This window comes from Xenopus laevis, chromosome 3L (genome assembly GCF_017654675.1).
Source record: "Xenopus laevis strain J_2021 chromosome 3L, Xenopus_laevis_v10.1, whole genome shotgun sequence".
In the NCBI taxonomy this organism is placed as follows: domain Eukaryota; kingdom Metazoa; phylum Chordata; class Amphibia; order Anura; family Pipidae; genus Xenopus; species Xenopus laevis.
Window position 1 is genome coordinate 134,098,032 of NC_054375.1, and position 26,573 is coordinate 134,124,604.

The window sequence follows — 26,573 nt, forward strand, 5'->3', positions numbered from 1 at the left end:
GAGGACCAGCCAGCGGTGAGTGATAATTAGCCCCGGGGGTGCCCTTCTCCTGCCCAAAACTGTACAGGAAGCAGCACAACATCTGCAATCTCTGCACCCAGCTCAGTGTGCGTAGACTGTGGAGAGACTGTACCAGGCACATTAAGCCTCTGGATTGACACTGAACTGGCTAATATAGCAGACTGCTGTTCCACCTGAGATGCAATACTGTATGTACTATATAAAGATGTAACAAGGCACCTATATAAGCGCATGCTGTACATGTGAACCATCTATACTTGGACTGTAGCACTCTGATCCTGTTGGTCCGGGCCCAAACTGCTTCATATACACCAGTGCTTTCCTGATATATTAACAGCACCAGGATATGTCATCCCCACTAAGCATTTATATGGGGAAGAACACATATAAGGTCAGGGCAGATGTGGCCTCACGCTTGGAGCAATATGCCCATAATAGTAGCCAAGATACTGCTACCTCCTCTCCTCCAACCCCCAGTGCATCCCCTCCACTCCAGACTGACTCTGACAAGGAATTGACTTCAAGCTCACCCATAACTCCAACTCCTGCAGATCTTATGTCAGCTATCCTGCAATGTCAAACTACCCTAACATCTACTTTTACCTCTAAAATTGAGGAATTAAAAGTTGACCGTAATTAAGCAAAACATGTAAAATATGCTGGAATGAACCTGGGCCCTTGAGGAAAGACTGAGTGGGGTGGAGGATCATACGACTAATCTGCCACAAGACCTAAGCCAAATCAAGATTCAACTTCAAACTGTAACTGATCGTATGGATGACCTGGAAAATAGACTGTGTCGTTCCAATGTTTGGATCCTTGATCTCCCTTTGAGAAGCGAAGGCTCCCAACCGAAAATATTTTGCTGAAAAATGGCTTATGTATTGGGGCAAGACATATTCTCCCCGCAATTTGTAGTTGAATATGAACACAGGATGCCTCTGAGACCACTCCCTCCTGGTGCATCACTGCGGGCATTCCTGATTAAATTGCTTAACTACAGGGACAGAGATGCTGCCCTAAGAGAGGCCAGAAAGAAGGGAGAATTACACTATGAGGGTGCTCGGATCTCCCTTTCCCCCGACTCATCTACAGTGCAAAAAAAATGAAGCTAATACATGGGAGTTAAACACAAGCTTTGAGACCTCGGCTTAGATTAACCGGAACAGGCTCTGGATTGGTTGGAACAGAGGCCAGCGATGCCCCCGAGACCTCTGTGAGAGCAATGCTACGGTGCAGTAACGCTAGGGTGGAATTTGCTGGATCCCTGGAGAAAACATGGTCTCATTGACTTTCCCTTCATTGCCAGCAGTTACATGCTCTCAGGATGTATACACTCCAATCTTATAATGCAACAAAATACTGAGATACTTCGGGACTTTGTGGGTCTGTCAACTAGCCAAACTTTACTTTCTTTGGTACTTGAGACAGATGTTGGACCACTGGAGCATAACTATGTAACTTGCAGGTAACCCCTGCTGGATAGCTCTGCAGGGAATGAGCCAATTGAGCCTGATGTTTCTGTTCTTGGAGGATCGGTGAGTACAACTCCCTACACTAAACAGTGACATACTTCCTTTCAGTAATTTTAGCAGATGCAGAGTTGGTGCAATAGACTATGTACAACATCCCTATATAATTGTTATACTTTTGCTTGTTTTTTTTTGCTATTCCCCTGTTGGGTTAAACTCTGTTTTGGGAAGATGTGTCTCCAGATTATGTGGAGGATGCCGGGTGGGAAGGGTATTGTTGGGGTTCAACTGTTATGACTTTTCATCTCTTTTCATCCCTAACTTAATGAGGCAAGGCTTTATAGTGTACAATGACTGGGGTGAGGATCGTAGAGGGCTGCTGTCCCTTGGGGTTCTGCTGCGGAGCCTGAACCCTTTTCAACACCACACATTTCTACTGGAAGTACTTCCACCATACACGGGCGAATGCTCCTTAGCAACCCCTCGGCTGTATGGTCTACTGATATCTTTAATGACTATATATGGCTCAACATGGATTTAAACTGTTATCCTGGAATGTGCAGGGGATTATTGACAAAGTTAAAAGATCTGTGATTTTAGATATTGCTAGCAAATCCGAGGAAGACCTTATATTGATACAGGAGACCCACCTTATCGGGCAGAGAGTCCGGGCCCTCAGGCGCAACTGGGTCTCCCGAGCCTACCATGCAGAATTTTCTAGCTACTCCCGGGGGGTTGCTGTACTAGTTAGAGAATCCTTGAATTTTAACTTTGAGACACTGATTACGGACAGAGGAGGCAGATATATAATTCTAAAAGGACAAATAGTAGGTAGTACTACAGAAGGTAGCTGACCTAGGCAATTTTCCAATAATATGGGCGGGCGATTTTAATCTGGTAATAGACCCGGCACTGGATAGGCTGCACACCTCTACACATGACACTTGAATTTTTTCCAGTTGGGTGGAGGCCACTGGGCTCAAAGACATCTGGAGGTGGAAGCACCCCCAGCTCAAACAATACTCTTGCTAGAGTGGCCTCAGCTGCAATGTCTCATATTGATTTGTGTTTGGGCTCGGGATATATTGCAATATGTAGACACCATAGAGTACCTCACCAGGATGTGCTCTGACCATGCCCCTCTGCTAGTATCTATAGGTAGGTTCCCTCACACTTCCATGGGCCAATAGAGACTTCCTCCAAAATGGATAAATAACTGCAACGTAGATGAACAATTCCTTCTCCAGTTAACACTATACAGGGAGGTAAACCAAGGCACCTCAGATAACCAAGTAGTATGGGATATGGTGAAGGCCTTTGTCAGAGGTACCTACATCTCCGTAATAAAGGCAGCCCTTTATTGAGCAAGCTCTCTCTCTTGCACAGAATGTGTTTGCCAGGGAGGAGGCTGATTTAGTGCTGACACAATCTGATGAAACTAAACAGTCCATACAGATAGCACAAAGAGACATTGATTTGCTCCGAACAGAGAACTATACACAGCTTGAACTATATAAGACGGCTGCTTGGTACGATAAAGGGGACAAAAATGGGAAACTCTTGGCCCTATTAGCTAGGGATGATGTGCCTAGAACTGTAATACATAGTGTCACTAAGGGAACAAATACATTCACAGACCCAGCCCAGATGTTTCGGCAGTACTCTCAGTTGACATATCAGATACCCATTGATGCTACACTGTAGGGACTTACTGATTATTTAAATAATATTGATTTCCCAGCAGTGCAGGACCTAGCAACAGTGTTGGATAACAATATCACAGTGGATGAAGTTAAAGATCCAATTAATGCATTTCCCGCAGGCAAAACTCTCGGACCCGACGGGATTCCCATAGAATGGTACAAGAAATATATGGACTTTCTAGCACTTAGACTGGTAGAGCTGTTTAATGGGTCTGGCAGACTTGGTACACTGCTGGATTCTTGCTATGATGCATATGTCACACCGATCCTGAAAACAGGCGAGCGTCCGATCATTGTGAATCATACCGACCTATCTCACTACTAAACTCTGATGTAAAACTTTTTACTAAAATTCTAGCTAGCAGATTTAAATCTTTGGTATCAGAGCTAATTCACCTGGATCAGACAGATTTCATGCCCTCTAAGGCCACAGATATTAATATTAGGCCCTATTTACCAATTTAGCTACTCAGCATGACAACTCTGGGTGTAGAATTGTAGTGTCACTGGACACAGCAAAAGCCTTTGACACAGTTTGATGGCAATACCTCTGGGAAGTTTTGGCCTGCTAAAAATTTGGCCCCAAATTTAGACAGGGGGTGCAGTTTCTCTACGCTCATCCTCGAGCTAAGATCATGGTGAATGGAAGGTTAACCGAGAGTGTATCTCTAGAGAGAGGCTCATGTCAAGGGTGTCCTCTCTCCCCAATGCTCTTTGCCTTGGCTATTGAACCATTGGCCATTCATAAAAGGACAAATGAGGGGATAGAGGGCTTGCGACTAGGGATTTTAACAGAAAAAATTATCTTGATATGCAGATTATATGCTGCTGTACCTGGCAAACTCACACCAGGTAAAAACGCAAATCAGACCGCACTTACTTTTCTGCCCAAATTTGATAATTGGGTGCACGTCTAGTAGCCTATTCCAATAACTATAAGTAAAAAAAGTAAGCAAAACTTTAAAAGGATTCCATTTGTTAATCAGTATAATATGTTAAGTGGAGAAATCTCGAGGATTATACGTAAGGAGTGGAGTCTTCTAACTAGGAACTTTCCAGATAAGGATATCTTTAAATCCCCACCAGTGATGTCCTATACAAGGGCTGAAACAATAGGGACACAATTGGTTAAGGCAGATTTGGGCCCTTCCACAAAATATGAACAAACCGTACTAGCACCAAGAAAAAATGGGACGTTTCCGTGCTGTGGATGTAGCCACTGTAATAATGTCCTAAAGGGTGAATGGATCTATCATCCACTGAGAGGTACACGTATTCCCATTAGGGGGTTCTTTATCTGTGCATCCACTTATGTGTGTATAGTATTAAGTGCCCCTGTGGGAAAATTTACGTGGGAAAAACCATTCGATGTATACGCGACAGGCTTACTGAACATAAATCGGCGATTAGAAATAGATTGAACCAGCCATTAGCTAAGCACTTTAATGAAAGTGGTCACACTATAAGTCAACTTCGGTTTCAAATATTAGATACAGTCTCAAGAAAGAGACGTGGGGGAGACTGTGTGATAACACCAGGGGGCACTGTTAACATGGTGATTTATACTTGACAAAGAGTGGAGTGCCACTCGAAACGTTGCATGATGTTGCTGTCCAAATAAGAATAAAGACGGTTTTATCGAAAAGGGAGTGCTGTCTACTGGATGAAACTCACACCAGGCCCTGGAGAACCTCCTTATGGTTTTACTGAATTTGGTTGGTACTCGGGACTTAATATTAATCGCTCTAAGTTGGTCATCTTCCCTATAGACCCTCTCCCCTCAGGCAACCCCGACTGTATATCACGTCTTCAGGTGGTGACCTCATTTAAATACCTAGACGTAACAATACATAAAGATCTGGATTGGTATGAACAATTAAACTTGTACCCGAAAGTGCAGACATTAACCAACAAAGTAGGTATATGGCAGGACTTACCTCTCTCTCTCCCAGGTAGAATTAACATCTTTAAAATGATTTTTCTACCCAAATTTATGTATGCTCTACATAAGAGTGGGTACACAACTCAAGACCAATTTGTTTAGAAAAACAACTGATAAAAACAGTCTATTACACTATACCAGTTTTAATCCTAAACCACTAAGGGATTCATTACCATTGACCCAATACACAAGGTTGAAACGTATAGTTAATAATGACACTGATTTACAGAAGGAAACCGTGGAAATGACGTTGCAATTCAGTGAGAGAGGTTATCCCCGGGAAGTACTTGAAACAAGTCAAAGAAAAATGCTAAATAAAAGCAGGGATGATTTACTATCCCCTACCAAAAGGGATGCCCAGTAAGTAAATACACTACAGCTAGCAGACATGTAGGTAATATTATCCGCCGACACTGGCACATTTTACAGTCATGCCATTCGAATATACCGGCTTTCCAACAGGTACCCATGCTAGCATACAAACGGGGAAGGAACCTAAAGGACCAATTGGTGAAAGCAGATATCGGAGGTAAAACTTCTTGTAAACAGTTGTTTTTGCAAAATCCAAAATTTGGCACCTTTCCTTGTTTGCACTGTACTCAATGCAATTCGGTTACAAAAGGCAATGTTTTCTATCATCCACACAGAGGGAACAAATATGAGATAAAGAAATACTTTACCTGTGAATCTTCATATGTAATCTATCTGTTGAAATGCCCGTGTGGCTTACTATATGTGGGGGAAACTACACAAAAGATACGGGATCGTATCTCCAAACACAAGTCTACCATTCGCAGGGAATTAACCGCATTACCAGTCCCTGCACACTTCCATACAGCCCGACACTCTGTTAGTCAACTTAAATTTCAGGTGATTGACTCTGTGGAAATACCAAGAAGAGGGGGGATAGACTCCTAATGCTTAAAGGGATACTGTCATGGGAAAAAAAATTGTTTTCAAAATGAATCAGTTAATAGTGCTGCTCCAACAGAATTCTGCACTGAAATCCATTTCTCAAAAGAGCAAACACATTTTTTTATATTCAATTTTGAAATCTGACATGGGGCTAGACATTTTGTCAATTTCCTAGCTGCCCCAAGTCATGTGACTTGTGCTCTGATAAACTTCAGTCACTCTTTACTGCTGTACTGCAAGTTGGAGTGATACCACCCCCTCCCTTTCCCCCCACCCCAGAAGCCAAACAAAAAGGTAACCAGATAACAGCTCCCTAACACAAGATAACAGCTGCCTGGTAGATCTAAGAACAACACTCAATAGTAAAAACCCATGTCCCACTGAGACACATTCAGTTACATTGAGAAGGAAAAACAGCAGCCTGCCAGAAAGCATTTCTCTCCTAAAGTGCAGGCACAAGTCACATGACCAAATTAATTTTTCACTGGACTATTACTTTTTTTTCACTGATTGTATATAACATCCCGGTGATGTCACGAGGAAAGGGTGGAGCATGGACTCTCACACCCCTTGCTCTCACTTTAAAAGGATTGGACATGGTGTAACACATGGCTTGATAAAGGGACAGGTGGGCCCGAAACGTTGCCTAATTGTTTGATGTGGGCTTAATAAATTTTTGGTGCACTTTTGCAACTTAAACACAGAGTGCTGCTGGTTCCTTTTTACATATTGTTATGACCCAGCGACAGGAGTGGGTCCTCCAGTCCAGCGCCTGACACTACAAGAAGTGTGTATCAGTGAGGTGAGCGCTCCACGTTAACAGGTGTCTACATAATTCCCCTGTCACTCCAAGGGCACGTTGGAGCTAGTCTATGCTCATTGGTGGATGGTCCCCGATGTGACCCTATGTAGGGTAAGGGGGTAGGGTTTTTCAAATGTTAGGGTTGAATTCTCCTTTTAAATGAGATTCTCCATATGGTTTTGTCTCTTTTTGGAGCCCATTTGCCTGTTGGAGTGGGTAGATGGTGCTGAAGAGCCTGTGGTAGGAGGCATCAGTAGGACAGAAGCTAGAATGAGATTAAATGCTGTTATAGTTCATTATAGGCTGGTATATGCTAAGGGTAGTTAGTTGAGTAGCCTGAGGCACCAAGGAGGAGAGCAAAAGGGTTAGTACCCTCGGAGTAGGGACTCACTTAGGGATTGAGAAATTCCATTATGAGATCTTTGGACATTTTCGAGTAGTATCCACTAGGTGTAAGCAATGCCTTGCAAGTATCATCGAGAGAAGTAACATTGTGAGTCTGTGTCTTACAATAACCCCCTAATGATTGGTTTAAGAGCCAGCAAATTAACAATTCACTATTGTTTAAAAATGCAGGGGGTGCAGGGAGTTGGAGCCCACCAGACTTGTGCAAAAAGCAATATTCTTGATCCAAAGGTAATACGGAGTATAGTACTGGATTTACAGACGTGTTACCCTTTGAAAAAGTTCGTATAAGCACAAGCACAAAGCAAAATTGAGTATGCATTGACCCTATACAGTAAGGTATTTGCTTCCATACATGTTTCTGGACAGCCTTGACCTGTCGGTAACTCCAGGGTACTTTAAGGGTCAGGGCACACAGGCAGATTCAGGGAGATTAGTCGCCCGGCGACAAATCTCCTCTTCTTCGGGTGAATAATCTCCCCGAACTGCCTTCCTGCCGGCTAAAATGGAACTCGCCGGTGGGATGGCACTCAGAGCGATTCGCTTTCCGATGTCACCCGAAATTGCCTCACGAGGAAACTTTGGATGACTTTGGAAAACCACACGCTCCGAGTGCCATGCCGCCGGCAATTTTCATTCTAGCCGGCGGGGAGGCAGTTCGGGGAGTTTAGTCACCCTGAAGAAGAGGAGATTTGTCACCTGGTGTGCCCTTACCCTTAGTAGGTTTCATCAATAGCACCAAGTAAATAGGAGACCAATTTAATTATTAGGGCTGGAAGTCATAGATGAATGGAAGTAGTAGCACAGTTGGCATAGAATACACAGTAGGGCTCACACTGGGAAAATCTGCACCTAGGCAGTAACCCATAGCAACCAATCAGTGATCAGCATTTTTCAGTCAGCTGCAAGTAATACAATGAAAGCAAGCATCTAATTGGTTGCCATGGATTACTGCCCAGGTGCATATTTGCCCAGTTTATTGAAATGAGCCCCACTGTATTCCATAACCCAAACACTACTAGAATAGCCACTTACCCGTGTAATAACAATGAAAAATTCAGTGTGAAGCAGAGGCAGCAATTAGCATGGGGATGAGGGAGAAGGTAGGATTACTGGAGATCTGTATCACCAGAGGGATGTGACTGCTTTACAAACACCACCTTTTCACGCAAAGAATAGGAAAAGATTGCAGATTGTGGGTTTACAGGGAAGGTATTTTCAATAAACAAGAATATGTAACTAATATTTTTTTTCTTAACCAGATACAAGAGCTATGATCAACGAGGACATAGTACAGATTCTGCTTTAAATCTCATTTTGTCGCTTCAACAAGCTGGAAAATCCACAGGAACGAAAACCGTGGCTTTCATGAACATTTAGAGGTAAACACAGTATAACAGCGGCTTTCATTTAAAATCTATCGCATGGATCAATGTCCATTTATTTTCACTTGAGTTCCTGCTAGTACTGGGTTCCTGACATAGTAGTAGCCTGAAGCTGTGCTGAGGAAGAGGCCGAGCTATGTTCAGTGTCCTACAAGTTTCCAATGCTTAGCTGTGACAGGCATGAGGCATTTCTATGTGAACACAGGGAGCCTCCTGACTGCCAGGGCTCAGCTTCATCCTCTAACACTGAACAGGAGGACACTTTTCTACATCTTTGTCCCAACAATCCCTGAACCCTAGCCAGAAACCAGAGCGTTATATTGTAACATGGGCAAATGTTGCATGGTCCAGTATCCCATAGCAACTAACCCAATTTTTACTTTCATTATAAACCTGTGTGTGAGAGACGTTGGGTTTTTTTCTCATACCCATCAAACAGAAAATTCATGCAAATTTTTCCTTATATGGTACATTGTTATGTTCATCTTTGGACAGAGACTATTGGTCTTCCTGATTGAAGTAGTTGTTGGAGACCAGTGTGAACATCGCACAGAACTGTTGACAGTGTGGCTATCCACGCTACGGACCACAAACTCTAGTGACCCAGTTGGGCCTGCGGTTGGTTTGATGATTATGTTTAAAGGGGTTGTTCACCTTTGGGTTAACTTTTAGTATGATGTAGAGAGGGATATTCTGAGACAATTGCCAATTGGTTTTCATTTTGTATTATTTGTGTTTTTTGAGTTATTTAGCTTTTTACTCAGCTGCTTTATAATTTCAGCAATCTAGGGTTCAACCTCGCCCCTTTATAACCGAACACATATGAAATCCACAGCCTGCATGGCAAATTAGCAATTCATTTAGATGCATGATGCAAACTGAACTGATTTATGTGCAGCCATGCTAATTCATCTAAATGAATCGCTAATTTGCCATGAAGGCTGTGGATTCCATATGTGTTCGGTTTTAAAGGAGAATGAAAGGCTTGTTGCAAAAAGTTAGGCACCCCCAAGGGAATGTATTGACTTACCTGAAACACCGGGCCGGTGCTCCTATCAGCAGAAAACTGCACCGGCCTGGGGTTTTTCTAGCGAGCACCACTGAGCGATCCTCTTCCGGCTTCTTCTTTCTTCAAATTTCCCATGGCAAACGCATGTGCAGTAGAACTAAATAGCCGACTTCTTAAAGTTAAAGTTAGGCTTTTCGTTCTACTGTGTATGCGCAACCGCGTGAAGATGAAGAAAGAAGATCTCTCCGTGGTGCTCAATGGTATTACCATGGGCCGGAGCCTGAGAACCACAAAATATATACAACCTTGGCAGATCCGAGATGCCGGATTCAGACTTTTTCCATCATCTGGGTATAATAAATTCGGAAAAATTCTAGTTTTTTTTTCAAAATGTATTTTTTTCGAGTTTTTGGTATTAAGACTTTAATAGATAACCAGTAGTGTGCAGAAGTTGCCAGTTATACTGATACTAAAGCTTTGCCCGGTAACCCTTGCTAGCACCAGCCATCAGGGAACTGCAAGTCATACTTCTACCTGTGAGTGCAAAAACATTTATTGGGTGGAAATCCCATATAACAGCTGTTTTCAGATCATACCTGGACACATTTTCACTAGTCCCAGTGGAAATTATTTCTTGACCTTAAATGGAAACTTCAGCTACATGCAACGGGTGCCTTTTTGCACCTAGGATGAAATACTCTTTCTTCACTCAAAGGCACAACTAAAATAATCTTTTTAATTTGAGGTCAGCTGATAACAACATGGCTGCCATCCACCATACAGATCATTTATGTCTCTAAAAGTGTATGATACATAACCGGTAAAATATAACAGGACAACAAGAGACGGCTCTGAAGCATTGGAATAATGAGAAAGATACTGAATACAAAAGGTTTTCACCAGTATAATACTATAGAATTCTTCTTTTTCTTCATTTTCTTTCCTTTTTTTTGCATACGGCTTATTGATAATAAAGAGAATATATATTCAGACTGCTATGCAGACTTTTTTTAATGATCAGTACAATCCCCAACTGTCTGTAATAGGGTAATAATACCAAATGGAAGATGTTGAACCTGTATCATAACAAATAACTCCAAGTGATGGAAACCTGCCGAGAGCAGCCAGTCACTCCATATCTCCATGTCCTTCTGGTTTTCCCTCAATCCTGCTCATTTTACAGCAGATGTAAATAGTAAAGGCCACCCAACGGGACATTTTACAAATGTGACTTTTAAGTTGTACGGACAGGGGCTCACAGAATACTGCTTTCATCCCGTATGCCAGGGCTCAGTCTGGTGTTTTCAGTAACAGAGAACGGAGGTGTCTCCAAGCTGATAGTCCTTCGCCGGTGCTGGGGGGCACAAATCCCACTCGCAGGAGGGCTGTTGATAGCAGAATTGGGGCCCTGTGGAGGATAGGCAGATACGGGCCAGAACCCAGCCCAGCGGCGGAAGAGAAATTGACAGCACCTTCCAGAGTAGAAATAAAGGCATTAATGTGATTATTATCATTAAAGGGGTTGTTCACCTTTGAGTTAACTTTAAGTATGATGTAGAAAGCGATATTCTGAGACGTTTTGCAATTGGTTTTCATTTTTTATTATTTGAGGTTTTTGAGTTATTTATCTTTTTATTCAACAGCTCCCCAGTTTCTCTCTAAATTACCCTAGCAACCATGCATTGGAGTATGAATAGAGGAGGGTCCGAATAGAAAGATGAGTAATAAAAATTAGCAATAATTTCATAGGCTTACAGAGTATATGTTTTTAAGATGGGTCAGTGACCCCCATTTGAAAGCTGCAAAGGGTCAGAGGAAGAAGGCAAATATTTAAAAAAATGAAGACCAATTGAAAGTTGCTTAGAATTAGCAATTCTATAACATACTAAATGTTAACACTCTCTCTCTCCCTCTCTCTCACTATATATATATATACACATACACATATTTATATTACCACTTGCTGACCACAGTTCTATAATCTGATACAGCCTGACATATAATTTAATTAAAGGAGAAGGAAAGGTTAAAATTAAGTAAGCCTTATCAGAAAAGTCTATATAAATACACCAGTAAACCCTCAAAGTAATGCTGCTCTGAGTCTTCTGTCAAAAGAAACACAGCATGTCTTTCCTTCTATTGTGTACACATGGGCTTCTGTATCAGACTTACTGTTTTCAGCTTAAACCTGCAGGGCTAAGGCTTGAGCATGCTCAGTTTGCTCCTCTCTCCCCCTCCCTCCTCCCCTCCCTGCTGTAATCTGAGCTCAGAGATATGAGAGAGCAGGGAAGTGATGTCATAGCTGGCTAATATGGCATCTGCTGTCCTAAATAAACAGAGATAGTGTCTAGAGCTGTTTACTCAAGCATTCTAAATTATATAAATATTGTTTTAGCTTGGACTGTTGTGGCTAATCTATTGACAATAAACTGCCTTGGTAGCTTTCCTTCTCCTTTAAAGGACATTATTTTGCTTATCATAAGTTTAATTGAAATCCCATTCTATTATTTAAAGCAGTTGGTTACATCCTCCCCGTCTCAGAATACCTGCTTCCATCTCTTCCCTCTTGTACCACAATAAACACAGCATTTCCTCTGCAGAAGAATTCCATTTTGTGTTATTCATCACTGAACCATAAACACTGCTTGCTCAGAGCTATTTCTCAGCTTATCCCCCCCCCCCCATTCTACTAGATTTTTAAACCAGTTGCTGATTAGATCTATTTGCAGTAGAACATTCCGTGTAGATATCACCTTAGAGGCATAAAGCTGAGAGCTGAACGTGGTTTAATTGGCTGGAAGGGAAGACATAGTAACCAGTGGCTTATATGCAGTAATAACACCTCGGTGCATGTCAGTGTTTCATCATGGGAGATGTACTTGCCAAAGATATTAGCATTTTAAAATATTGCCAGATAAAAGGGCAACTAAGGCTGTTAAAAAAAATATACAGGAAAGTATATCCTTAAAGGGGAATTATCGCGAAAACTAAAATTTTATATAAGCTTCCTCATACTGAAATAAGAAACTTTCTAAATAGAATCAATTAAATATGCTGTACCATTTCTGAAATAATCAAGTTTATATTCACTATCCCTCTCTCAGCATCTGTTTCTCTTCATTTTGTCTTCATGCAGCAGTTTGGTTTCAGATATAAATTGACAGTTAGATCCAATATATCTTATGGGGGGGCTCCTTTTGCCTAAAAGATGAATTAGAGCTCACTCAAATAACTGATTCCAGTACAAACAAAATCACTGACTTTTGCACAAATCCTGCATGTAGAGAGACATGATGTCTGGTGATTTTAATAGAGTGAGTTCTAATACATCTTTTAGGCAAAAGGAGACCCTGTATAAAGGTGGCCATACACGGAGAGATCTGCTCGTTTGGCGATGTCACCAAACGAGCGGATCTCTCTCCGATATGCCCACCTTGATCGTGGGCCCTAACACAGGGGAACAGGGGTCGGATCGCGGGACCGCATCATCGAACAGATGCGGCCGCGATCCGACGGGATTTTTTGTCCCATCCGATCGAGATCTGGCTGACTTCGGCCAGATCTCGATCGGGGAAGCCCGTCGGAGGGCTGTCGGCAGATTTTATCGGCCCGTGTATGGACACCTTTAGATATATTGGATCTAACTGAATATTTGACACCCAACTGCTGAATGAAGAGAAACAGATGCTGAATGACTTGATTATTTCAGAAACAGTACAGAATATTTAATTGATTGTATTTAGAAAGTTTCTTATTTTAGTATGCCGAAGCTAATATTAAATTTTTATTTTCATGATAGGAATTTTGCAACCAAGCGTTTTTTTTTACAAAAGAAAAGACTATAAAGGCCTCTTTTCCTCATTTTCCCCTAAGCTGCAGGTAGGATGGTTCAGCGTTAACTCCTGTAAGCCTGTCCAACCCTAAACTGCCGTCTCTCCCAGTGTCACCCGTTCACTGGGCTCTGAAAGTGCAACGTTTTGATGGTTCTTCTGTATTTGCGTCCTTGCCAGTGATGCGACAGTATCAAAAACTAAGGTGACATCAACGGTCAGATATTTTCAGGCAGGATTCATTTATATGATTTCTTTTCCTTTATGCCCCATCTGATAGTACTATATTGACCACCTGGATCAGCTTATACACCTGTCGCAGAAAAAAACTCTACGGTTTTCCAGTCTCAGGTGATTTTGACAAGAAGCAGAGGCAGAGCTCTCCTGATAAGGAGCTTAAAGGAGAACTAAACCCTACAAATGAATATGACTAGAAATTACATATTTTATATACTGAACTTATTGGACCAGCTTAAAGGTTCAGCATCTCTATAGAAGTAATGATCCAGGCCTTTAAATATGTTACGGGAGTTTCCAATCTTGGATTTTTTTAGGAGTGTCAGCGACACGCACATGCTCAGTGTGCATTGAGCAGTTGAGAAGCTTAGGGGTCATTGCAAATTATGAAGCAGAAAATGAGGTTTGTTTGTAATTCAAGCTGATGCTATAGGACTGATTCTGATTCTAATTGTGCTGCCACATACCAATAATCTGAATTATTTACAATCTGCCTTATATTGTGACATTTCTATTCTATGAGTACTGCATATTGTGAGTGGGTCCCTAAGCTCAGTAAGTGACAGCAGCACAGAGCATGTGCAGTGAATCAGCAGAAAAGAATATGGGGAGCTACTGGGGCATCTTTGGAGACACATCTTTACTGCTAAAGGGCTGTGGTTGCCTTGGGCTGGTACAGAAGCACAAAACATAATGTAAAACATTTTTAGCTACTTCTTTAGTTCTCCTTTAAGTCTTTTCAACTATAAGGTTGCCACACCTTCATAGACTCTGATTGTTTTGGCCCTGAAGCTCGCCAGAAGAGTGGATCTTTAGATGTATGGTCATCTTTACCTAATGATCCCTGTGGCCTAATATCTTTATTCTCATCTCTGGCCATGACAATGCCTGCAGCTTACTGTACACATGCTTAGCAATCAAAAGCTCGTTTAGGGTTATTAGCATCATTGTGATGTAGGTCGCACGCTTTCTTGACAAAAATATGACATGACATGTGAAAGTTCTGGGATATTATTAATGTCAGTGCAATTAAACACAATAACATCATATGACAAGCAGAATGCTAAAACCTTCACAGATTTACTGGATATGTAAACAAGTTGATACCGGGGTGAAATGGTAAAATAGATGTTTCAGGATCCAATAAAACTATTTTTAGTTTTGTTCAGTATGGCACAGGGGGCCTCAAATGTTATGGCCCTTCTAGAAAAGAATTGTTTCTCATGGAAGCCCTACTTGAAGTAGTATATGAAATACATACCGTGCATGCGGCAGCCGCTCCCGGAAGCCCTCAGTACAGCAGATAACAAGCAGGGGGCTGACACAACTGTGTGCATATCCCAGGCATATTGCTGCCTGGTTGAGGTAGAAAGCTGAGTTGGAGGGTGGCCCAGTGGAGATCAGATTGAGCAGCTGCACAGCATGGAATGGGGCCCAGCACAAAAGAAAGGCAGCCACAATGGCCAGTGCCATGCGGGTTACCCGGCGGCTGCGCTGAGATGGAGCCCGCTGGACTCTCTTCATAACTCGGGAAAGGTGGTGCAGGGTGAGTGAGTAGAGCACCACTATAACTGACAATGGAAGGAGAAACGTCAGTAGACTGTGCACCAGTGTGTACCAGTACAAGGACAGTGGAGCTCCAGGAAGGTCCAACACACACAGGGCCACACCTTCACCCCATCGCACCCCAGAGTATAGGAGAGCCGGCGTACTGAGGAGCAGGGAGCAAACCCAGACACAGCCAGTCACCAGCCACGTGCATCTCACACTCCGACGCTGACCCATAGTAGCCGAATGCACAACCGCCACATACCTGTTGAGAGACAGGATTGAGGGAAAGGATAGACTGAAAGGGAACACACATTCCACATAACTATGTACAGTGATATTAAACTGAAAATCAGATGGAAACATAGCGCTGTTTCTTGACTGTGACTGAGTTTTGAGCTCAGCTGATCTTCAAGTGGGGCTTTCTGGTGTATCAGTAAATAGTATGTTTTCCCAATTCTTACCTTAAAGGAAAACTATACCCCCAAAATGAACACTTAAGCAACAGATAGTTCATATCATATTAAGTGGCTTATTAAAGTATCTTACCAAACTGGAATATATATTTAAGTAAATATTGCCCTTTTACATCTCTTGCCTTGAGCCACCATTTTGTGATGGTCTGTGTGCTGCCTCAGAGATCACCTGAACAGAAATACTGCAGCTCTAACTGTAACTGGAAGTGTGGAAGCAAAAGACACAACTCTGTCTGTTAATTGGCTCATGTGACCTAACATGTATGGTTTGTTGGTATGTTTGTGAGTACAGTGAATCCTATGATCCCAGGGGGCGGCCCTTATTTTTTAAAATGGCAATTTTCTATTTATGATTACCCAATGACACATACTACTAGAAAAGTATATTTTTATGAAAATGGTTTATTTACATGAAGCAGGATTTTACATATTAGCTGTTTTATGCAATATCTTTTTATAGAGACCTACATTGTTTGGGGGGTATAGTTTTCCTTTAAAGGAGAAGGAAAGGTTAGAATTAAGTAAGCTTTATCAGGGAGGTCCATATAAATACACCAGTAATGCTGCTCTGAGTCCTTCTATTGTGTACTCATGGGCTTCTGTATCAGACTTCCTGTTTTCAGCTTAAACCTTCAGGGCTAGGGCTTGAGCATGCTCAGTTTGCTCCTCTCTCCCTGCTGTAATCTGAGCTCAGAGCTCTAAGTGAGGAGGCAGGAAATTATGGCATGCCAAGCTAATATGGCAGCTGCTATCCTAAACAAACAGAGAGGGTTTCTAGGGCTGCTTACTCAGATATGTTAAAGCATTCTGCAGAATAAATACAGTGTTATAGCTTGTACTATTGTGGCTAACCTGTTGGCAATAAACTGCTTCTGTAGCTTTCCTTCTCCTTTAAATGGTCTTCAGGTTGATCTGCTCTGAGCCCCATTAGGAAGACCAGCCTCGCTGTTTTAAGATCACTGCTCTAGATCTTGTTGAAGCCCAACTCCCAGCACCCCTTTGACAGCCAAAGAACTTGTAGTGTAACATCATCTAGAGCAGGGGTCCCCAAACTTTTTTTTACCCATGAGTCACATTCAAATGCATGAAATGCCAAACAAGGGCTGTGATTTGGTATTTGGTAGTCCCTATGTGGACTGACAGCCTACAGGAGCCTCTATTTGACAGAACACCTGGTTTTTATTCAACCAAAACTCAAAGCCTTGGAATCAAAAATAAGCACCTGTTTTTAAGGCCACTGAGAGCAACATCCAAGGGGTTGGTGAGCAACATGTTCTTCCAGAACCACTGGTTGAGGATCACTGATCTAGAGGGATTCATGTTGCCTATCAATGGCTTTACAAATTGATTCATACTTTAATCTGCAGGGGAACATGATTTTATTAAATAAGGAGGTTATTAATTCTGAAAGGGTTGTGCACAGCTCCTCTATTGCCTGGAACACAGGTCCAACAAACATCAGCCCATGCTTAAGTTCTAACCACATATTGTCAGCTTGTGGTATTTAGGTTATAACTTTAGCATGGGCTGGTGTTTGTATTTATACCTTTCTTTGCCAGTTGGGATGCAGACTTGTACATGGTTGGCATGTACTGTATATCTAAGGCACCATGGGGAGGTCATGTAGACCCTCCACACAAAGGCAGGTATATGCCTTCATGAGTCTTAAAGGAAAACTTTAATGTATATTTAAGCAACAGATAGTTTATATCAAAGTAAGTGGAATATTAACGACTCCTACCAAACTGGTATTATATACAGGTATTTAAGTAAATATTACTCTTTTACATCTCTTGCCTTGAACCACCATTTTGTGATGGTCTGTGTGCTGCCTCAGAGATCACCTGACCAGAAATACTGCAGCTTTAACTGTAACAGGGATAAGTGTGGAAGCAAAAGACAGAACTCTGTCTGTTAATTGGCTCATGTGACCTAACATGTATGGTTTGTCCTTATTTTTTAAAATGGCAATTTTCTATTTAGGATTACCTGATGGCTCAAACGACTAAAAAAGTATACAGGTATTATTATGAAAATGATTTAGTTACATTAAGCAGGGTTTTACATATGAGCTGTTTTATGCAATGTCTAGTTTTCCTTTAACTGCAAAAGACCAGTAAATATTAACTGATAGGTTGCTATGGGTTACTGCAGCCAGGCAAACTCTCTGTATATTTCTTTTTATATATAGCTCAATATAATACAGCTCTCTTCTTAACCCTCTCGACATGTAATGGTCATTTAAACTGCCATTGTGCTGTAGTGATGATATCTATTAACACCCTAAATATTTGCTCTTCTCTGTAATAATACCCCTCTGCCACTTTGCGCCTGTTTCTAGGGCTACTAAAAGGGTCTCTCTTTTTGTGTCACTACCTTGTATTAAGTTGCTTTTTTTGGTTGTTGTCGCCTTTCACATAAAGGACAACTCCTCCTCCTTGATTTTTAGCCTGTCTTTACTAAATAGCATGTAACCTAATATAGCAATATCTCACTCCTGATTTCCACTGTATGCACAATGACTCAGTATCCGCAATACCCAAATTAGCCATTGCCACCATTGTATTCAATTCTTTCATGCCGTTTCTGCACTGCCGAGAACTCTATTGAAATGTGTGTGTGTCACATTTATACAGAAGAGATGCGTTTAAAGCTCTGTCGACTGTTTCACAGTTATATGTATTCACAAAAATCAATCTAGCCTTCAGTCTTAGTCTATAGGGATGCAGACGCACAAGCTCAGTTTTATGGGGGGCAAATGCAAGAGTTGTGGGGTGCTATGTTAAAGGAAAACTATACCCAGGCCCGGCGGGAAACCGGGAAAAAACCCGGTGAGCCCCGACTCTTAATGGGTCCCTGCCGGTCCAGTCCCCTCTCCCGATTGGATTTGACAGCGCCATTTGCACATGCGCACAGCACCTATTGATTTAGGCACCTTCATTCATGTGCGCTTGGTGCGTCATAGTAGGGGGGCGGTGGGGGGTCAGAGGGGGCCCTGCACATTAGTCCAAGTGGGCCCTGGGCCCCCCAGTCCAACCCTGACTATACCTCCAAACAATGTAGGTCTCTATAAAAATATATTGCATAAAACAGCTCATATGTAAAACCCTGCTTCATGTAAATAAACCATTTTCATAATAACATACTTTTTTAGTAGTATGTGCCATTGGGTAATCATAAATAGAAAATTGCCATACATGTTAGGTCACATGAGCTAATTAACAGAAAGAGTTGTCAGGTCAGGATAGAAGTAAAAGGGCAATATTTACTTAAAAGGCATGTAAATGCAAAAAAATAAAATCCCATTTTTACTTTCTTTAATGAAAAAGAAAAAACAATGAAAAAAAAAAGAAACTGCGTACCGTTTTTATAAGAAACCTGACTGTATGCAGTGAAATTCTCCCTTCATTTACTGCTGTGGATAGGAATTGTCAGACGGTCCCTAACTGCTCTGCAGGGAAACAATAATACGTATGAACAGCAGGGGGAGCCCCCGCCTTACTTCCCAGCAATGCAGAACTCAAGCAGCTTTGTTTGTTTCCCTGTAGAGCAGTCAACGACTGTGTAGAGATTTGTATTGGATTTTAGTTTGCCTTTACATCCCCTTTACTGTTTCCAACTCCAGCTGCAGGGACAAAGATCGTGGAGTCAGATTTAAACTGGGATTCTATTTGGAGGATTATTTTTCTGCAGAGTTGGAGAAAGTTTGTATTAAACAATACAAAAACTATAAAATCCACATTAGATTACATGACAACACAGGACCCAGTGCAGTCTGTATATTCTGATTATTAATCAGTCTTGCTGTATTGGCTTCTGGCAGATATTATTTGACTTATGCTTTTTTGATAATTTATGACGATCCCTAAGCAGCCCAGACCACACTGAGCATGTGCACAGTCTTGGTCTTGCAAAGATGTTACAAGATGGTGACCCCCTGTGGCCTTCATTCATTTCTTTTATATAGTTTTTTAAGTTTTTGTCTTCTGACTCTTTCCAGATTTCATATTAGATTTCATATTGGGGTCACCTACACTATCTAACAAACAAATGCTCTGTAAGGCTACAAATGTATTGTCTTTGATACTTTTTTTTTACTCATCTGTCTATCCAGGCCTCTCCTATTCATATTCCAGTCTCTTATTCAAATCAATGCATGGTTGCTCAGGTAATTTGGACCCTAGCAACCAGATTTCTGAAATTGCAAACTGGAGAGCTGCTAAATAAAAAGCTAAATAACTCAAAAACCACAAATAATAGAAAATGAAAAACAATTGCAAATTGTCTCAGAATATCACTCTCTACATAATACTAAAAGTTTATTTAAAGGTGAACAACACATTTAACTAGTCTGCAGGCTGTTGGCCATCTATTAATCAAGTGTTTTCTCTTTTTATGAATGCTCAAGTACCCACCTCCCCTCATAGCAAGGAAATATTGGTACATTGCATAAATCTACAGCAGAAGCAGCCTGGATAACAGTAAAGTACCAAGACTTGCAGTGTAGTCCTAATTGACAATAGCTTTAAAATGACAACTTAGCTTTACTATTCAAGTTATTAGTTGCAGCTACTACAGAAGCCTTAGAGAGTATTCTAAGATAACAACTATTATTCCTTTCTAGGTATTCATTGTCAATATATATATATATATACTACTATATATATATATTACTCTGCAGTAAAAAAACTTATATATACAGTATATATATATATATATATATAGCCGGCACAACACGTCAAGCGGTCGAAATTGCCTGGGTGCAAAAGGCGCAAAAATTAAACAGATGAATGAAGAAGCTCGCTCTCTCAGGACTTATCACATCAAAAAAAGTGTTTATTCAAAAATAAAACGACTAACGTTTCGGCTCGCACTCAAGCCTTTCTCAAAGTGAGAAAGGCTTGAGTGCGAGCCGAAACGTTAGTCGTTTTATTTTTGAATAAACACTTTTTTTGATGTGATAAGTCCTGAGAGTGCGAGCTTCTTCATTCATCTATATATATATATATATATATATATATATATATATATATATATATATATATATATATATATACATATATATATAGTATATATAGGGACCCATAGGGTTGATGTGCCCCTATGGCTTTAAGTCCCTACACTTCCTGATCTCCCTAGTTTCTGGGCAGATGCCCATGTAGCTAGTTGTAATTTACTATCCCAGTTATTGGCCAAGAGGTGTTGTGACCACTTCCTGTCACACTTTGGTATAGTGAGTGAGAAGGGGTGGATCTTCTTCTTTGGCTCCTTGTTTATGACCCATACAGATCTTTCCAGGGAGCCTGGGTGCACCAAGGTCCAGCAAAGCCAGCTTGCCCTAGAGGGACCTGAACCTCTAGTGTGGAAGTCGGGGAGCAGGGACCCCGTGAAGCTAGTGAGTAGCAGGAATATAATTGTTATAGACTCTCTAGGAGTATAAGGCAGAGAGGGAAGAGAGAGCAGTTTTGTGCTCCATCAAGGAGGTGTAGCAGGTAATAAGAACTCATCCACTTTCTATTCATTCCCATGGGATTTTTAGAACTGCATTTATCAAATGGTGAATTCTAACTTTTACCTAAGAAATGCAATTCTAAAAATCCCATAGGAATGCATAGAACGTGGCCGAGTTTTCGTTTATTAAGCTCTAAACTCACATTTTGATTAATCACATTGAGCAATTTCTTCTTGTGCGTTGCTGCTCCTTTAAAAGGTATGGATACTTCCTAGGCCTGCTAAACTCTAGTTCATGGCACTGAAATAGGCACAGACCATTGCCACTGGCACTCTTGCCAAACCATTAATAATCAATTATTTGCAAATAGTCTATATGTTTTATTTTGTGGGGGTTTCTAAATTGCTGCTCTGCAGTTTCAAATCTTGTTGCTAGGGCTCTAGTTATTCTAGTAACCAGGCACTGGCTTGAATGGAAAATGAATAGGAAATGGCCGCTATATAAAGATAATAAAATGTAATAATACAAATATAGCCTCACAAAGAATACATTTTTTCAAATAGTATTTTAAATGCTAAGACGAAAATAATAATAAAAAACAATAAAAATATAAAGACCAGTTGCAAAGTGGAATAATCCATAATCTCCAACATATAAAAAGTTAAATTTAAGGTTAACTTCCCCTTTAAGCAGCAACAGAAGAGATACAGTAAATGCAGACCTAAACAGCACATATGGAAGTAGATATTTACCTGTCCACGCAGAGAGCTGTGATGATTCCCACTCCTGTAATCTGGTTGTTGAGGTCCAGAGCAGTGACCGCCCGGCACAAGAGATCCCCAAACACCCACCCTCTGTCATGGAGGAGCTGGTGAATAAGTAGGGGCATGCCAAGCAAAGACAAGAGGTCGGCTAGTGCCAGATTCACCACATACAGGTCAGATACCAAAGTGTGCCTGCAGCTAAGCAGCACGACCAGGACCAGCCCATTACACAGAACCCCACAGCCACAGATCACCCCATACACCACCCCCCAGACTGGACTCCTAAGCGACAGTGAGGCTGGAGAGGGTGGCAAAGTTGTGGGCATCCAAGGGAGGGAGGGAGTCACATTAGGGACTGACATTAGCTGATAAAACCAGAGAATAGTAAATTGCTAGGAAATGAATATACTGCCTCCCCACATAGCGTATAGATTGCAGGGCTTCTTTTGTCCTGTAAATGTATTTCCTGTATTGCAATTCTATTTGTAGAGCTTTAGAATGCTCATCAGTCATTAGAATAATAATGATATAAACATGCAAAGTGAGCCCCTCATTCTTCCTGCTATCTCCTGCCTGTTTCTCTCAGGCTTTATTCAACCCCGTTTCCTATTCCCTTATTTATTGTTCTCTATCCCTTCTGTTGCTCAGTTCCCTATAAACCCACCCTCTGCCCTTTTCTATTCTTCACATTCTTTCTGCCTGTCTCTTCTAACTCTCTCACTCTTTCTATCCTCTTCCTCCCCGTCCGTCGGTTCAAATCCCTCCAATCGTTTAGCAACTGCGGCCTCTTGGCTTGCGCTCCGGTCCTTCGGGGAAATGCAATTTCCACTTCCTTCCAGTTGTCGAGAAACTACATCCTTCGCTTGCTCGTCAGTCATTTAAGTGCAGCTTCCACCTGCCCTTCAGTAGTTTGGGAACTGCAGCTTCCACTTGTCCACCAGACATGTAGCAACTGCAGCCTCTAGTTGCAGTCCTCCGAGACCTGCTGCATACAAAAGAAAGAGTTAAAAAAAAACTACTTATCCTCTGGCACCGGGCACATTGCAAAAGTGCAACCTCTACTTTGAGCTCAAGAAACATCCTGCATGCAACAGCCCATGGGGGTATATACTATACCTAAACTGCTCTACAGGTATACGCAGGAACCATAAATATGAATTAATATACTCTGTACTGCTTATACAATGACATGCTTGTACATGTACCAATAGCTATGCTCAGAATATTCATGTGTATATATAGTAATATATATTGTTCCAGACAGAGGATCTGCAGAGGCATCTGTTCTATGGAAGGCTTGTATATCACTTCTGCTGCACTATATATATATATATATATATATATATATATATATATATATATATATATATATATATATATTGCATCAATAGATGCAAATACTGCAGGGAGCAGGGCATTATTCCAACTACTGGCACTGCACAGCATTACTCCATTGACTGCATTAACACTGCATAATGGAACACTTTGATTTGGCACAATTATCTGCCGCTATGCTCACCATAGGATATAAGATTCACTCAACAGTTTTCATGCAATTTCTAGAGTTAGTTGCTTTATAAAGAGATAGCACTGAGCATACAGTACATACATACAGTCACACACAGACCAGGTCGGGTCGAGCTCCTTACCTCCTGCAGCACTGTTTGTGTGTGTGTGAATGTCAGTGTCTGCTGCTCCCTCTCACATTTAATGTGACTTGTTGATTGGAAGCCAGTGAGAATAAAAACGGAAGATAGAGAGGGGGTAAAGGGGGAATAGCAGGAGAGGCAGGCAGAGGGAGATGATAGGTATGATATACTCCTAATTCACGGTTATTCTCCACGTCTACATCCTCCCTCTCTTAGTAAATCCATCATCTCTTCCCTTCTCTCTCTCTCTCTCTCTCTCTCTCTCTCTAGAAGCAAAAGGAACAGGCAATCGGTGAAATCTTTAGCATCCCACTGCTGGAAATTGCTCACCATCATTCACAGACCTCCCAGCGCTATTACCAGAGGGCAGCTCAAAGGAACACAAATGCAGATGAATGAAGCTCTTAAATAGAGAGAAGCGAAGACAATAAAAAGGCGCTTTGCTGAATAGAATGCACGGGGGCTAGTCGCTGGCGTTTCACTGCCCAGGCATTTCTTAATCATTTTACATCACTCTTTTAAAAGACAACATATGTTTTATAGCCGGCCTTTCTGTAAACAAATGTGAAATAAAATGCAGTTTGTAGGTGCCTGGGGGCATAGATTACAACATTGTGTGCATCTCCCTTCATATACATTCACTAAGAAAAAATATTGGAGCTTTGAGCCCCTAAGCTTCTTTTTCCTCCCCCTCCCCATCTTTTCTTATTTCCTGTCTGTTGTTCTTTGTACTATATTTTTTCTTGTAAATAAAGTGTATGCAGTTTGTTTTTCTTACTCTTTTCTTCCTTCATTCCATAGTTTATTTCCTTTTTGTCTCTGTTTGCTTTCCTATATTTCCTCACTCACTCTCTATACTCATTACTAGGCAACTGTTTCCTTTTATAGATCCCCTAATTGACTCTTCCCCATCTTCTACTGTCACCATTTACCCTCACAGATCCCAGAAGTGGTATTCTATGCCATCTTGTACTGCCACCATTTGCTCTCATAGATCCAACCAACTACACCATCCTTTGTCACCATTTACTCTTTCAGATGCCTAAAGTAGCTCTTTTTACTCTATTTTGACAACTGCATTTCCCCACATGGATTCCCTAAACTCTACTTTTCCATAATATGTTTGTATGGATCCCCTGACTCTCTATCCTCACTACTTTTCCACCATTTGCTTTCATGGATCTTCTGACTCTCTATCCTCTCTTCTTTTACACCATCTGCTTTCATGGATCTCCTTACTCTCTATTCTCGCTTCTTTTCCACCATCTGCAATCATGGATCTCCATAATCTCTATACTCTCTTCTTTTCCACCATCTGCTTTCATGAATCTTCTGACTCTCTATACTCTCTTCTTTTCCACCATCTGCTTTCATGGATCTCCTTACTCTCTATACTCTCTTCTTTTCCACCATCTGCAATCATGGATCTCATGACTCTCTATCCTCTCTTCTTTTACACCATCTGCTTCCATGGATCTCCTGACTCTCTATTCTCTCTTCTTTTCCACCATCTGCTTTCATGGATCTCCTTACTCTCTATTCTCGCTTCTTTTCTACCATCTGCAATCATGGATCTCATGACTCTCTATCCTCTCTTCTTTTACACCATCTGCTTCCATGGATCTCCTGACTCTCTATTCTCTCTTCTTTTCCACCATCTGCTTTCATGGATCTCCTTAATCTCTATATTCTCTTCTTTTTCACCATCTGCTTCCATGGATCTCCTTACTCTCTATCCTCGCTTCTTTTCCACCATCTTCTTTCATGGATCTCCTTACTCTCTATCCTCTCTTCTTTTACACCATCTGCTTCCATGGATCTCCTTACTCTCTATCCTCGCTTCTTTTCCATCATTTGCTTTCATGGATCTCCTTAATCTCTATACTCTCTTCTTTTCCAACATCTGCTTTCATGGATCTTCTGACTCTCTATCCTCTCTTCTTTTCCACCATCTGCTTTCATGGATCTCCTTACTCTCTATCCTCTCTTCTTTTCCACCATCTGCTTTCATGGACCCATAACTCTCTATCCTCTCTTCTACCATTTGCTGTTTTAGATCTCCTCTAGTAAAATGTTTTATTGAGATTTTCCAGTAAAACTTACAGAACATGTTAGCAGAATCATTACTGCTGAATAATATACACACAGTTGAAGTTTAAGAGTGTTAAAGACAAAGCAAAAGGAACCAAATTGCTGATAGAATATTACTGAAATTTAGGGATGCACCAAATCCAGGATTCAGTTTGGGATTCGGCTTTTGTCAGCAGTATTCGGATTTGCCTGAATCCTTCTTCCAGGCCGAACCGAATCCTAATTTGCATATGCAAATTAGGATTTGTTTTGGTATTTGGGCCAAATCTATTTCGCGAAGGATTCGGGGGTTCAGACGAATTTAGGCTGACAATATATCTCGCCCCATGTCAGATTTCAAAATTGAATATAAAAAAAATCTGTTTGCTCTTTTGAGAACAGGATTTCAGTGCAGAAGTCTACTGGAGTAGCACTATTAACTGATGTGTTTTTTCCATGGCAGTATCCCTTTAAGATCTAATCCCTTATATTACTCCTCAGTGGAGCCAAAGCTGCTCAATATAGGTAGCCCTAAGCCTTGAGACTGCATGGGACAGTCCTTTTATATTATTTATGTTAAACCTGGTATAGCTTGGGGTCATACTGTGACCCAGGATATGGAGACTAAAGGTTGCCATAGACATAAAGATCCTATCGTACGAATGGAGGATTCGTACGATTTACGGACTGTGTGTGGAGAGTCCCAACATTTTTCGTCCGGCGGAGATCAGTCTTTTGGTCGATCGGACAGGTTTGTTTTGTCCCGACCAATTCTGCCTGAGCCCATTGCGCTCTCATCGTAATCTGATCGTTCGGCCATAGTGCCGAACGTTCAGATTACCCCCGATATAGCCATGCCCGTTAGTGGCATATCGGGGAAAGATCGGCTCGTT

The 26,573-nt window shown here is 41.4% G+C and overlaps 1 protein-coding gene and 1 long non-coding RNA gene across 2 annotated transcripts; one reads left to right on the forward strand and one right to left on the reverse strand.

Moving 5' to 3' along the window:
- Positions 1-10,370: 10,370 nt before the first annotated feature.
- On the reverse strand, positions 10,371-22,357 carry LOC108711580 (melanin-concentrating hormone receptor 1). The gene is made up of 3 exons (XM_018253458.2): positions 21,950-22,357; positions 14,983-15,534; positions 10,371-11,126 (listed from the first exon to the last, which is right to left on the reverse strand). The coding sequence occupies exons 1-3, from the start codon at positions 22,321-22,323 to the stop codon at positions 10,910-10,912; spliced, it is 1,143 nt and encodes a 380-aa protein (XP_018108947.1). The 5' UTR covers positions 22,324-22,357; the 3' UTR covers positions 10,371-10,909.
- Positions 22,358-22,945: 588 nt separating this feature from the next.
- On the forward strand, positions 22,946-24,378 carry LOC121401579. Its single transcript, XR_005966376.1, has 2 exons — positions 22,946-23,093; positions 23,881-24,378. It is a non-coding gene; the product is annotated as an uncharacterized LOC121401579 (long non-coding RNA).
- The last annotated feature ends 2,195 nt before the right edge of the window (positions 24,379-26,573 follow it).